General features: G+C 39.3%; 1 protein-coding gene across 1 annotated transcript in view; it reads right to left on the bottom strand.

Annotated features, from left to right (window-relative positions):
• Positions 1–242: 242 nt before the first annotated feature.
• The window catches only part of LOC126101458 (translocation protein SEC63 homolog), a 173,193-nt gene continuing 157,523 nt past the window's right edge, over positions 243–15,912 (bottom strand). The window contains exons 17-18 of the mRNA XM_049912111.1: positions 9,196–9,364; positions 243–1,715 (exon numbers count right to left, since the gene is read on the bottom strand). Of these exons, the coding sequence (XP_049768068.1) occupies positions 9,221–9,364 (144 nt within the window). The 3' untranslated portion in view covers positions 243–1,715; positions 9,196–9,220. The remainder of the gene's footprint in view (positions 1,716–9,195; positions 9,365–15,912) is intronic.

Below are 15,912 nucleotides of genomic sequence, written 5' to 3'. Positions count from 1 at the left end.
ATTACTCTACCTCACAAACACTTAGGGTTATGCTTGTCTGGTATGAGCATGAGATGATCCTGGGAGGGCGGGGGTCCACTGGGGGGCCAAAACGCACAAAAACCCTGGATTCGGTGCGGGGCGGTGGTGAGGTGGGTGGACTGTTGTGGGGTTGTGAACCACTGAGGGCTACAACAGGACAAAGACTCTCCGGCGTTTCTAGGTCCCCAGTTTAACACACAATACATTAGGTAAAACAGAAATAAAATTATAAAAGTTTAGGCTCATGCCCAATGTATTTTATGACGTTTATAAACACCTTTGAGAAAATACAGTCTCATATTTAACATCAATAGTCACTCAACACCCACAAATTATAACATTTTTGTTTCTACAATACATTGTTGCGTTATCATATATACAATATTATATTGTTTTACCTTTTCTTTTATCAAATAAAAATGCTTCAACATTAATTTCATTCTTTCACATACATAAACTGATTCACAATCAAATAAGTTAAAAATATATTATAGGTCCTCATACAAATGCAGGCCTGTTTGGGAATGGGAGCAGTACTGGATATAGCACCAACCTCATAGTTGTAGAGAAATGTATGTTCAAAAATAGGATCTTTGATTTAACCTCCAACCAATTTAGAGGCATAGTTTTTTGCTGAAATTACTCATGACCTTGTGGAGTTTCTCTGTTTAACAGCACAGACAAAAATGAAGAACAAAGATCTCAAAATTGAAATACAATTCAATGTGATTTGAGGATTTTCCTCCACCCTCACAATGAAATGAAGAGTGACTAAACACAATAAATCACAAATAGGCTCCACTGCTTTTTATTCCTTACGCAATAATAATATGATTTCTTTGAAATCATTTTTAAACTTTTGACATTGGATAAAAAACAAGCATGCCACATTATTCCACATATTTTCTCTGGATAATACCATACTCGGTATCTGAACACATGTATTGACATCTACTTAAAAAGTTGCTGTCCACTTTTCTTTAGAGTACGCATTTCATTGATCCAATCTTTACACACACTAATCACAGACAAGCATAAAAAGCAATAAAAAAATGAATACCCAATTATTTCAAAAATAAAAGTACCTCACTACAAGATAATGTGCAAAACCTTCCCCTGTCTCTGTTCAGTCACAAAGGAACAAAAGGGACTATGGTGACGTAAAAAACTAGAATGTCTATTACAAACATAGCTTTCAATGGAAGCCAAAACAAGCTGCATTTAGGAATCCAAGAGAAAACATTTCATGCTAATTCTGTACGAGCAAGGAATGATTAAATGATAGTCCCAACTCCATTTTTTTTTGCAACAAACACAGACTCACACACACATTCCACTTCAACAGCATGCGCGCATCCACAGAGAGAGAACAAAGGAGGAGAGAGAGAGAGAGAGAGAGAGAGAGAGAGAGGTAACACTCAAATCTTGTTATCACTTTGAATGTTTTAAGAAGTAGTCACTGAACCATACAAGAAAATGCTGCTCTGTGGTTGGACAATGATGTACACAAAAAATGCAAAAAGATTTGCTTTACACAAAACACACCCATGGAAATCATACAAATACAACAAATAAATTAAGTATAACAGTTCACATGTACTGTCTATGTGTCATGAGAGAGTAACTCCATATGACATGCAGCTCAAGTGTCAAACTTCTTCATACTTCTGCTTTCTTCAGTACATTGTACAGATCTGAAACAACAACATTTTTTTTAAATTATTAAATTTTAGTACGCTCAATATATGAGAGCACTGAATAATAATATAGGCAGATGAAAAATGACATTCAGCAATGAGTGAAATAACAGATCCAACAATAACAGAACAAAAAATGTAAATTACACTGGGAAGCAGACAACACAGCCAAAACAAAATATTTTCTAGATCAAAATATTCCACACCCGGCAACAAACACAACAAACTGGGCAAGAAATTCTACAAATCATGAAATGATGTGTATTTATGTGTGAAATTACAGAAAATAAACACAAACATTACAATCATAAATGCAATCTGAATGAAACAGACAAAAGTGTAGTTGAAAACACTTTGCTTCAAGCCAGTATGGGGAACAATCTTATGATGAAAAATTGATGCCTTTCTTTAAAAACCAATTCTTCTTTCCTCTCTGAAGAAGGAACCTCTGGTTCGGAATACTGTGAGTGCTGTGATCTATTTTTGTATGTTACTATCAACAGTGCTTAAGGTTATGTGCTGGGCAGCCTTTCTGATTGTTATTTTAATGAACTGTGCTAAGGAATGGAGGTGTACTCTGACTGTGTAGAGATAAACGATAACTGGAGTATTCATTGCTAAAAGAGCTTTCCTCCTCCTGTTAATCACCTACAGAGAACTTTGCAGCCATGTCAACAGTTCCTCTTGCATTGATTATTAGAGTATTTGCCAAATGAGTTTGGCATTTGTCTTCCTATAATCTAAAGAAAATCTTTATGCCCTCTCTGCTGGCGTAGTATTTTAAATTTTAATTTGGATTTTTTTCAAAACTTGCTTTCAATTATTTGTTTCCCTTCTGGTCCACTTTGTGATGTAATGTCTGCCCCATTAGCTGAATGGTCAGCGCATTGGAAGGCCACGCATGGGGGCCCGGGTTCAATTCCAGGCTGGGGTGGGAGATTTTTTCCCCTCAGGGACTGGGTGTTGTGCTGTCATCATCATCATCATCATCATCATCATTTCATCCCCATTGTTGATGCGCAAGTCACCCAATGTGGCGTCGCACTCAATAAGACTTGCACTTGGCAGCCGAACTTCCCGCCTGGGAACTCCCGGCCACTGACGCCATACGATCATTTCCATTTTTTGTGATGTTATCTTTTAGTGATTGTTCTCAATAATTTTTTTCAATTAAGACTCACTTTTATCAATATCTTTTTTGTGTTGCCTCTAATACTATAGTGAGAAACATGAGAAATATCTAATTCTAAAGGTTTGACACTTTACCATCTTTTGTGTCGATCCACTATGTTACCCTATCTACTGCTTGGTGTTTTACTGGAGGAATAGACAATTTGTTTACTTTTTCTGTGCTCTCAAGTGTTATTATGGCAGCTATTCAGTTAGACAAATGCATTCTATGCTGTTTATGTTTAATTATATGAGAGTTCTGTGTTTTATTTGAGATTATTCCTCCTCCTTTCAACTCATTAATCCAAACACTGGCTTTCCAACAAGGTCGATTTATCCTTAGCAATTTACCCCTTGACTGTATCTTCAAAATAGCACACATAACTCATCATATCTCAAAGTACAACCCATCTAGTTAAGTTTTCTTCTGTATTCATCAAACTTTTTTCCATTCCTTCACTCCAGCCCACTGACATTCATCGTTCTACCCATCCAGGCAACTTTCAAAATTCTTCTACAGAACTAGAATGTTTTATTACTGTGTAACAAAATCCTGCATGGATACTATGGGAATCATACAGCCAACCAGTTGCATGTCAAAAGTTTATTCAAACCTTTACCTAGGTTTCAACAGATGTAACCTGTCTTACTGAGAAGAAGTAACAACACCTACAAATAGGATATATTACAACAATACATGGAAGTTATATTCACAGAAAAAGGAAACATCAAAAATTACATATAGTGGAAATATAAAATAAACTTAAATGTTACATATTGCATGAAAAGAGAAACAGTCCTAGGGCTTGTTGTTGTTGTGGTCTTCAGTCCTGAGACTGGTTTGATGCAGCTCTCCATGCTACTCTATCCTGTGCAAGCTTCTTCATCTCCCAGTACCTACTGCAACCTACATCCTTCTGAATCTGCTTAGTGTATTCATCTCTTGGTCTCCCCCTACGATTTTTACCCTCCAATACTAAATTGGTGATCCCTTGATGCCTCAGAACATGTCCTACCAACCGATCCCTTCTTCTGGTCACGTTGTGCCACAAACTTCTCTTCTCCCCAATCCTATTCAATACTCCCTCATTAGTTATGTGATCTACCCATCTAATCTTCAGCATTATTCTGTAGCACCACATTTCGAAAGCTTCTATTCTCTTCTTGTCCAAAGTATTTACCGTCCATGTTTCACTTCCATAAATGGCTACACTCCATACAAATACTTTCAGAAATGACTTCCTGACACTTAAATCTATACTCGATGTTAACAAATTTCTCTTCTTCAGAAACGCTTTCCTTCCCATTGCCAGTCTACATTTTATATCCTCTCTATTTCAACCATCATCAGTTATTTTGCTCCCCAACTAGCAAAACTCCTTTACTACTTTAAGTGTCTCATTTCCTAATCTAATTCCCTCAGCATCACCCGAGTTAACACGACTACATTCCATTATCCTCGTTTTGCTTTTGTTGATGTTCATCTTATATCCTCCCTTCAAGACACCATCCATTCCTTTCAACTGCTCTTCCAAGTCCTTTGCTGTCTCTGACAGAATTACAATGTCATCAGCGAACCTCTAAGTTTTTATTTCTTCTCCATAGATTTTAATACCTACTCCGAATTTTTCTTTTGTTTCCTTTACTGCTTGCTCAATATACAGATTGAATAACATCGGGGAGAGGCTACAACCCTGTCTTACTCCCTTCCCAACCACTGCTTCCCTTTCATGTCTCTCGACTCTTATAACTGCCATCTGGTTTCTGTACAAATTGTAAATAGCCTTTCGCTCCCTGTATTTTACCCCTGCCACCTTTAGAATTTGAAAGAGAGTATTCCAGTCAACATTGTCAAAAGCTTTCTCTAAGTCTACAAATGCTAGAAACATAGGTTTGCCTTTCTTTAATCTTTCTTCTAAGATAAGTCGTAAGGTCAGTATTGCCTCACGTGTTCCAGTATTTCTACGGAATCCAAACTGATCTTCCCCGAGGTCGGCTTCTACTAGTTTTTCCATTTGTCTGTAAAGAATTCGTGTTAGTATTTTGCAGCTGTGGCTTATTAAACTGATTGTTCGGTAATTTTCACATCTGTCAACACCTGCTTTCTTTGGGATTGGAATTATTATATTCTTCTTGAAGTCTGAGGGTATTTCGCCTGTTTCGTACATCTTGCTCACCAGATGGTAGAGTTTTGTCAGAACTGGCTCTCCCAAGGCCGTCAGTAGTTCCAATGGAATGTTGTCTACTCCGGGGGCGTTGTTTCGACTCAGGTCTTTCAGTGCTCTGTCAAACTCTTCACGCAGTATCGTATCTCCCATTTCATCTTCATCTACATCCTCTTCCATTTCCATAATACTGTCCTCAAGTACATTGCCCTTGTATAGACCCTCTATATACTCCTTCCACCTTTCTGCTTTCCCTTCTTTGCTTAGAACTGGGTTTCCATCTGAGCTCTTGATGTTCATACAAGTGTTTCTCTTATCTCCAATGGTCTCTAATTTTCCTGTAGGCAGCATCTATCTTACCCCTAGTGAGATAAGCCTCTACATCCTTACATCTGTCCTCTAGCCATCCCTGCTTAGCCATTTTGCACTTCCTGTCGATCTCATTTTTGAGACGTTTGTATTGCTTTTTGGCTGCTTCATTTACTGCATTTTTATATTTTCTCCTTTCATCAATTAAATTCAATATTTCTTCTGTTACCCAAGGATTTCTCCTAGGCCTCGTCTTTTTACCTACTTGATCCTCTGCTGCCTTCACTACTTCATCCCTCAAAGCTACCCATTCTTCTTCTACTGTATTTCTTTCCCCCATTCCTGTCAATTGTTCCCTTATGCTCTCCCTGAAACTCTGTACAACCTCTGGTTCTTTCAGTTTATCCAGGTCCCATCTCCTTAAATTCCCACCTTTTTGCAGTTTCTTCAGTTTTAATCTACAGGTCATAACCAATAGATTGTGGTCAGAGTCCACATCTGCCCCTGGAAATGTCTTACAATTTAAAACCTGGTTCCTAAATCTCTGTCTTACCATTATGTAATCTATCTGATATCTTTTAGTATCTCCAGGGTTCTTCCATGTATACAACCTTCTATCATGATTCTTAAACCAAGTGTTAGCTATGATTAAGTTGTGCTCTGTGCAAAATTCTACTAGGCGGCTTCCTCTTTCATTTCTTAGCCCCAATCCATAGTCACCTACTACGTTTCCTTCTCTCCCTTTTCCTACACTCGAATTCCAGTCACCCATGAATATTAAATTTTCGTCTCCCTTCACTACCTGAATAATTTCTTTTATTTCATCATACATTTCTTCAATTTCTTCGTCACCTGCAGAGCTAGTTGGCATATAAACTTGTACTACTGTAGTAGGTGTGGGCTTCGTGTCTATCTTGGCCACAATAATGCGTTCACTATGCTGTTTGTAGTAGCTTACCCGCATTCCTATTTTCCTATTCATTATTAAACCTACTCCTGCATTACCCCTGTTTGACTTTGTGTTTATAACCCTGTAGTCACCTGACCAGAAGTCTTGTTCATCCTGCCACCGAACTTCACTAATTCCCACTATATCTAACTTTAACCTATCCATTTCCCTTTTTAAATTTTCTAACCTTCCCACCCGATTAAGGGATCTGACATTCCACGCTCCGATCCGTAGAACGCCAGTTTTCTTTCTCCTGATAACGACATCCTCTTGAGTAGTCCCCGCCCGGAGATCCGAATGGGGGACTATTTTACCTCCGGAATATTTTACCCAAGAGGACGCCATCATCATTTAATCATACAGTAAAGCTGCATGCCCTCGGGAAAAATTATGGCCGTAGTTTCCCCTTGCGTTCAGCCATTCGCAGTACCAGCACAGCACGGCTGTTTTGGTTATTGTTACACGGCCAGATCAGTCAATCATCCAGACTGTTGCCCTTGCAACTACTGAAAAGGCTGCTGCCCCTCTTCAGGAACCACACGTTTGTCTGGCCTCTCAACAGATACCCCTCCGTTGTGGTTGTACCTACGGTACGGCTATCTGTATCGCTGAGGCACGCAAGCCTCACCAACGACAAGGTCCATGGTTCATGGGCGGGGGGATGTTCATAGGGCTTAGACAACAATAAAATGATCCATATAAATAATATGGAATCTTATCAACAGTAAAAATGATCCATGTAAAATCTAAGGTAGATGTGCATTATACACACAAATGGACACCTAACAGGAAAGAATAGACTGTTATAACTTCAAGTTGAACAAATATATTTCAAGGAAGACGCAATACATGAAAGTCACAGATCAAGTAAACAGAGTAGGATGTGTCTACACTTTAACAGTCAAATCATAACTGAGTCAGAGTCTAGCGTCCGCTGACTGGCTGGCCGCTTAGGTGGCGCTGCTGCTGCATGGCTGGCAGACAGCGCTGCATGTAGAGGACACGCGTAACTGCGCAGCGGCACTTTGAAAGATCGGCGAGTCACAACATAGACAAGCCAGCAGGAAACTTATGCCCTGGTGGCATTTACATAAGGAGCAGTGCCAACAGCAAAAGACAACTGGCATGTTAATAAAATTACATTACAATAACATTACAGACACAATAACATAAGAAAAATTATAAAAAAGCAAATAAACCTATGCAAACAGTGAACAATCTACAAAGCACATTAAAGTAGGATAACAACAGATTGCATCTTACAGAAACAGTAGCCAGAGCCAGTGGTTGGTCGTGTGTGTGTGTGTGTGTGTGTGTGTGTGTGTGTGTGTGTGTGTGTGTGTGTGTGTGTGCGCGTGTGTGTGTTACCTGTTTCAGAAGAAGGCCTCCTGTCTTAAAGCTTACATGTGTAGTAGTCTTTTTGTTGTGCCTGTCTGTGACTCAACATTTCCACTGTATGGTCAGTAGCAATCTATCCTTTTCATAACACTGTCATTATTTCATCCTGGATCTTCCATTGTTCTATTTATATGTCTCACATTCATTTTCATTTAATCCATTACTTTCATTTCTTAGCAATCTATTTTTGACCTTGATCAATAAGACGGAGAATTTTTAGTGATTTCTGCGGCTTTTGTGCCTCTGCTTTCATTATACATTGTATAACACTGAACTTAAGTTGAACTAGTATTGGTACTTTTACTGGACACTGCCTCTGAGAATTCCCATTTTGTTTCATTCTAAACATTTTCTATTCTAAACATTAAGTGTTCCACTTCTTCATATACTACATTTGGATTTCAGCTAACTGTTCAGTAATACTAGGTTATGATCTGATTTATTGTCTACACTTAGGTGTGCACTGCAGTCCACTATTATTTATAAACCGTTGTATAGCTAGTGTGTAATCTAGTAATATATTCATCCCTCTCCTGCCACTTTACTGCATACATTATTCTCGAGTGGTTCATTGGTTAACTACCCTGGTTTGTCCTAGGACTTTTGTCTCTCTTTTCACCTCTGGAAATGTTTGTCAATGTGGAAAAATGTCAAACTGTACCATGGTTAATTTGTTAATTTAATGTTAAATTTTAGGTCCCACTATAACTGGCTGGGTGAGCCAGTTCAGAGGTCAGAGGAAGGCAACAGCTTAACACCTACAATAGGACTACACCTAGTATAGTGCTGTGTCATAGTATATAGTGAAAGTACCAACTTTCATGTTAACCACAGCTTTATTCACCTTATCCTCTTGTGATTCTTGAGGATAGCATTTGCTGATTTCAACCACATAAAACTACTGTAGAAATTTAGAAGCCTCTCTACTCACTCATTTGTTTCATTCTGCCTATATACATCGATAATTTTGCCTTCTGCACCTTCCCCTGTTACAGCATTCCTGTGACCGAGGACAATTAAATTTTAAGGGTCCTGCACATATTTCATCTTAAGTGTTTGAGTTACAAACTTAGTGTAAATCGAAAACTCAAATGAAGTGCAATGATAAAACACTTTTTATATAACATGGGGATTGTGGTCCAGGTATGATTCCTGCCAAGGTAGGCTCACAGGCCTTGTGCCAGCACTCAATATCATTTACTACTGAATAAATGATAAATGCATCCTATGAACCTTGAAGATTTACCATGTTTCAGATATCTTAATGACATTTCCTCTCAGTAAATGGTAGATGGTATTATGACACTATGACAAAAGTCTGTCACATTAAGATCGTCAATCATATTTCAGATTTTCTTCTGTTTTAAAACAGATGATTAGACTGACAAGTACAGTATAAAAAATAAAATGTACATGCGTGCTCTCTCTCTCTCTCTCTCTCTCTCTCTCTCTCTCTCTCTCTCTCCCTCTCACACACACTTCTTACCTGTACTATCTGTCCTGAAACTGTGTTAATCCTGGTCATCTTCAACATCCTCATCTGTTGTGAACTCTGACACATCACTTCCTTCAGCCTCTTGTTCATCTTCCTCCTCATCTGACATTTCCCACTGAGGATGCTCTGTTGGTATTTCAGGAGCTTCTTTCACATCCAGCTGCAAAGAATTAATTATGTATATTACTACAAAATCTAGAACAATTATTATTATTATTATTATCATTATCATCATCATCATCATCATCTACATTCTCAGTAAGCCACCATACGGTATGTTGCAGAGGGTATGTTGTACCACTACTGGTCATTTCTCTCAAATAGAAAGAGGGAAACATTACTGCATATATGCCTCCATACAGGCCCTAATTTCTTTAACATTATTTTGCTGGTTCTTAAGCTAAATGTAGGTTGGCAGCACTAGGATTATTCTGCAGTAAGCTTCAAATGCTGATTCTCTAAATTTTCTCAACAGCATTCCTTGAAGAGAACATCGCCTTCTCTCCATAGATTCCGATTTGAGAATCCGAAACGTCTCCATGTTATTAATTTTATCATGAGCAATACCTTATATTACACCTCCTACAATGGCAGATTATAATTTTAGAAAATACAAATATGAAAAAAATACTCCACAAGAATGTACATTGCATTTAACAGTGTGCTACTACTTCAAACAATTTTTAAATATTTAGGGTGTCTGAATATATGGGATTCTGTTATAGATTGTCACAGTCCCTTTTGTTGCAGTTCAGCAATGGTTTTTCCATGTAAGTTACCACTTCACCGTGTCCCATACATTATCAACTGTTGAGAGATTTGGTGATCTTGCTGGCCAAGACAATAATGCTTCTATTGATGCAGCACAGCGGCAGTATGCGGATACGCACTGTCCTGCTGAAAAAGCACATCACCTTCCTATCGAAGAAATGGCAGTGGTACGGGGATAACAGCCATGCACTGTAGCAGGTACTGGTTGCTTTACCCTGCAGGAGCACCAAATTTGACTGCGAGTTAAAGCTGATGCCCCTCTACACCAAGAAGCCTTGCATGGGACCTGTGTGTTATGGCAAATACACTCTGGAATAGACAGCTCACCAGGTCCATCAAATACGCATGTATGTCAACCACTTGCATACTCACTGAACCCCCTCCCATCACTGAAGACAATGAAGCACCATCCCACACTCCAGTCAATTCTTTTGCATCACCTGGGTATCCACGACTGGCAGCGTCACGGTGTTAGTGGCAGACTGGAGAGGGGCACATATGACCTTAATCCTGCTGCAAGCAGAGAGTTCCAGATGGTCTCTGATGCCACAGCAGGTGCAACATGTGTGTGGATTTCATTCTTGGATGATGTTCGGTCAGCCACCACTGCACACACAATGAGTCGATCTTGGCGTGCATCTGTCCTATGCAGATGTTCAGAATCTAGTCCACTAGTGTGGGAATGTTCCACACACCATTGTTGAAAGCAGTGACACACAACTGATACACTGTGGTCAACACACACACCAATCTGTCGACGTGCCCGTCCAGCTTCCTATAGAACTACAATGTTACCCCATTCAAATTGCTGAAGCTATTCAACAATAATACATACTGGTCAATGGGACACAATTGTAGCCTATAATGAATGTTGCGCTGTTTACCCCCCCCCCCCCCCCCCTCCCCAGCAGTGAACTTTCTGATCTGTAATATATGCCCTAGGATCTTGCAATAGCCTGACAATAAGTATAACTGATTTATGAATTTGTGTGGTGGTCAAGCAGTGGTATGGAAGTGGGTATTGCTTTTTCAAATGCAGCATTTAATATTCCACATTTCTGCATGTTGCCTTCTCTTTCAAAACCAGACTGATAACATACACTGGAAGGAATGTTTCAGTCTGCTCATTGGTCTAAATAGGACTAGAACTTCTAGGGCGTTTCAGCAAGCTCTGATTTTGGAAACTGTTGTAGCATACATGCATTGTCCTCTTACGGATGTGTGAGTAGGTATTATATTTCATGTATTAGTTTCTACTAGTGCTACAGGTGATTATGAGATTTAAAACAAGTCTGTGATGAGACAACAGAAATTATTCATTCCATTAATGCAAACAAAAATTTAACTGCGATGGAGAACTGGAATTCAATCTGGGGGACAAAATGATAGGGAGTGTAGTAGAATTTTGTACAGAGCTCAGTTTTACCATTGCTAACATTTCATTTAAGCATCATGACAAAAAGGTAGTGCATTCTGAAAATTCATGGATACACCAGAAGGGTTTTAAACAGATTACGTAATCAGGGTGTGAACGTGGGGGAAAAAATATAAATATTTCCAGCATTCCCCAGTTAAAAATACACCTTTTCCCAGGTGAAAATACACATTTTCCAAGGTGAAAATACACTTTCTCGTGTTAAATGGCAATACACTTTGCCTTGAAATTGTGAAAATTATCAATCCTTAGAACAGTGAAGGTTTTATACAGTGGTGTAGAACTTCGCGTCACTTTAGGAAACTAAACCCAGCAAAAAACATTTTGGACAGATCTTTGATGCGCAACAACACATACTTTGCATATTTTCGCAATACAAAAATATAAATATGAATTCCACTAAACACAGCACATTACTTTCTTAAGCACTGAATTGAGATTGCAATGCGCTTTTGTCAGCCAATCATAGCTCACATCACATTATCTTGCCAGCAAATGACAGCAGATACACAGAGGATAGAACATGTAATATAGTCAGCCAATAGCAACATCACTTAAGTAACATGAACACACAGCATCATCATCATCATCATCATCATCATTTAAGACTGATTATGCCTTTCAGCGTTCAGTCTGGAGCATAGCCCCCCTTATACAGTTCCTCCATGATCCCCTATTCAGTGCTTACATTGGTGCCTCTTCTGATGTTAAACCTATTACTTCAAAATCATTCTTAACCGAATCCAGGTACCTTCTCCTCGGTCTGCCCCGACTCCTCCTACCCTCTACTGCTGAATCCATGAGTCTCTTGGGTAACCTTGCTTCTCCCATGCGTGTAACATGACCCCACCATCTAAGCCTGTTCGCCCTGACTGCTACATCTATAGAGTTCATTCCCAGTTTTTCTTTGATTTCCTCATTGTGGACACCCTCCTGCCATTGTTCCCATCTACTAGTACCTGCAATCACCCTAGCTACTTTCATATCCGTAACCTCAACCTTGTTGATAAGGTAACCTGAATCCACCCAGCTTTCGCTCCCATACAACAAAGTTGGTCAAAAGATTGAACGGTGCACAGATAACTTAGTCTTAGTACTGACTTCCTTCTTGCAGAAGAGAGTAGATCGTACCTGAGCGCTCACTGCATTAGCTTTGCTACACCTCGCTTCCAGTTCTTTCACTATGTTGCCATCCTGTGAGAATATGCATCCTAAGTACTTGAAACCGTCCACCTGTTCTAACTTTGTTCCTCCTATTTGGCACTCAATCCGTTTATATTTCTTTCCCACTGACATTACTTTCGTTTTGGAGATGCTAATCTTCATACCATAGTCCTTACATTTCTGATCTAGCTCTGAAATATTACTTTGCAAACTTTCAATCGAATCTGCCATCACAACTAAGTCATCCGCATATGCAAGACTGCTTATTTTGTGTTCACATATCTTAATCTCACCCAGCCAGTCTATTGTTTTCAACATATGATCCATAAATAATATGAACAACAGTGGAGACAGGTTGCAGCTTTGTCTTACTCCTGAAACTACTCTGAACCATGAACTCAGTTTACCGTCAACTCTAACTGCTGCCTGACTATCCATGTAAAGACCTTTAATTGCTTGCAAAAGTTTGCCTCCTATTCCATAATCTTGTAGAACAGACAATAACTTCCTCCTAGGAACCCGGTCATATGCCTTTTCTAGATCTATAAAGCATAGATACAATTCCCTGTTCCACTCATAACACTTCTCCATTATTTGCCGTAAGCTAAAGATCTGGTCCTGACAACCTCTAAGAGGCCTAAACCCACACTGATTTTCATCCAATTGGTCCTCAACTAATACTCGCACTTCCCTTTCAATAATACCTGCGAAGATTTTACCCACAACGCTGATTAAAGAGATACCTCTGTAGTTGTTACAATCTTTTCTGTTTCCCTGTTTAAAGATTGGTGTGATTACTGCTTTTGTCCAGTCTGATGGAACCTGTCCCGACTCCCAGGCCATTTCAATTATCCTGTGTAGCCATTTAAGACCTGACATTCCACTGTATTTGATGAGTTCCGACTTAATTTCATCCACCCCAACCGCTTTATTGCACTGCAATCTATTGACCATTTTTTCCACTTCCTCAAATGTGATCCTATTTCCATCATCATTCCTATCCCATTCTACCTCGAAATCTGAAACATTACTGATCGCATTTTCACCTACATTGAGCAACTCTTCAAAATATTCCCTCCATCTGCCCAAGGCATCCACAGGATTCACCAGCAGTTTTCCTGACCTGTCCAAAATACTTGTCATTTCCTTCTTACCTCCCTTTCGAAGACTGCTAATTACACTCCAGAATGGTTTTCCAGCAGCTTGACCCATAGTCTCCAGCCTGTTTCCAAAGTCTTCCCATGATTTCTTCTTGGATGCTGCAATTATCTGTTTGGCTTTGTTTCTTTCTTCAACATAACTTTCTCTGTCTACCTGGGTTCTGGTATGTAGCCATTTTTGATACGCCTTCTTTTTCCTTTTACAGGCTGCCTTGATTGTATCATTCCACCAAGCTGTTTGCTTCATTCTACTTTTACACACTACTGTTCCAAGACATTCTTTGGCCACTTCTAGTACTGTGTCCCTGTACCTTGTCCATTCCTTTTCCAATGACTGTAATTGACTACATTCAACTAATTTGTACCTTTCTGAGATCGCTGTTATGTACTTGTGCCTGATTTCCTTATCCTGAAGTTTCTCCACTCTTATCCTCCTACATATGGACCTGACCTCCTGCACTTTCGACCTCACAATCCCAATTTCACTGTAGATTAAATAATGATCAGTGTCATCAAAGAATCCCCTGAATACTCGTGTGTCCCACACAGCCTTCCTGAATTCCTGATCTGTTATTATATAGTCAATGACAGATCGGGTTCCCCTGTCTTCCCAAGTATACCGGTGAATGTTCTTATGTTTAAAAAAGGAGTTTGTGATTACTAAGCCCATACTGGCACAGAAATCCAAGAGTTGTTTCCCGTTCCTGTTGGCCTCCATATCCTCTCCAAATTTACCCATAACCTTTTCATACCCTTCTGTTCGATTTCAAATCCTGGAGTTAAAAATCACCCATGAGCAGAACACTGTCCTTGTCCTTTACTCTAACAACTACATCACTGAGTGCCTCATAAAAACTATCCATCTTATCTTGATCTGTCCCTTCACAATGCGAATATACTGACACAATCCTAATTTTCTTGCTAGACACTGTCAAATCTATCCACATCAGTCGTTCGTTTACATACCTTATTGCAACTACGCTGGGTTCCATTTCTTTCCTGATGTAAAGCCCTACACCCCATCGTGCTATTCCTGCTTTGACGCCTGACAGGTAGACCTTGTATTCTCCCACTTCCTCTTCTTTCTCACCCCTTACCCGAATGTCACTAACAGCTAAAACGTCCAGCCCCATCTTACTTGCAGCCTCTGCCAGCTCTACCTTCTTCCCAGAGTAGCCCCCATTGATATTAATAGCTCCCCATCTCATTACCATTTGTTTGCCAAGTCGTATCTTAGGAGTCCCTGGTTTGTCAGTTAGAGGTGGGACTCCGTCACCTCCAAAGGTCCGAGGCATTTTGCTCTGATTATTGCCAGCATCATATTTAGAGCATACAGCATAGTTACAAGAAAAGCTAAGCTTTCACATACAATATTGGTCTTTTTTTGTATCCTGTAAGATCTATCAAACACATATGCGCCAGTAAAATTTTAAATGATGACATAAATGTCTGGTCTTTTTCTAAGTGGCTGGTCCTCAGATAGTTAAGTTATGAATGAGAGTCAAACACTCTGTGGTTTAAGAAACTCATAACACATTCGCACAAGTAAAATTTACTTTGAAAGTAATGCTTCTCAAATTACCACTCACAACATTTTCCCACAACATGTTAGAAATTGGTTCATTTCAAGCAGTTGCCAAAGAGCACCAGAAGACAGGCGTTACTGCACATGCACAGGTACAATAACACTCTGCTCATACACCTTTTGTTGCATTTTTGTTTGCAACTTTGTGTGTGAGTGGACATCAAATGATCATATGCAACAGTGCATGTTGTTCATGGGGGACATATGGACTTATTGTACTTAGAACCATTGCTTTTATCATATCTTATCCAGAAAAGGAATGGAAATTAGAAAGCAGTCCTTGGCACAATAATCGTTTCAAAACTAGACTCTACAGCTCAAAGTGCCCTAATATTTTCTTATGTGGTGACTTTAACGTAGATTTTTGTTTTATTTGTACCCTTGAATACTGGTATGCAGCATTTCCGATCAAACTAACATCCAAATAGCACTGCAAAAACCTAGTAAGTAGGAATACAAATTTCTTGCACATAAACAACACAAATGAAAAAATAATGTCAAACCTAGAGGAGGTGCGAGACAGATGTTGAAACATGTCTTGTAATCAAAAAGCATTGTGTTTCATGGAAGACAGATAGGTAAAATTCTGTTAA

Source organism: Schistocerca cancellata, chromosome 9 (assembly GCF_023864275.1).
Source record: "Schistocerca cancellata isolate TAMUIC-IGC-003103 chromosome 9, iqSchCanc2.1, whole genome shotgun sequence".
Lineage (NCBI taxonomy): Eukaryota > Metazoa > Arthropoda > Insecta > Orthoptera > Acrididae > Schistocerca > Schistocerca cancellata.
The sequence above is the reverse complement of the archived record's forward strand: the minus strand, read 5'-3'. Positions and strand labels throughout refer to the sequence as shown.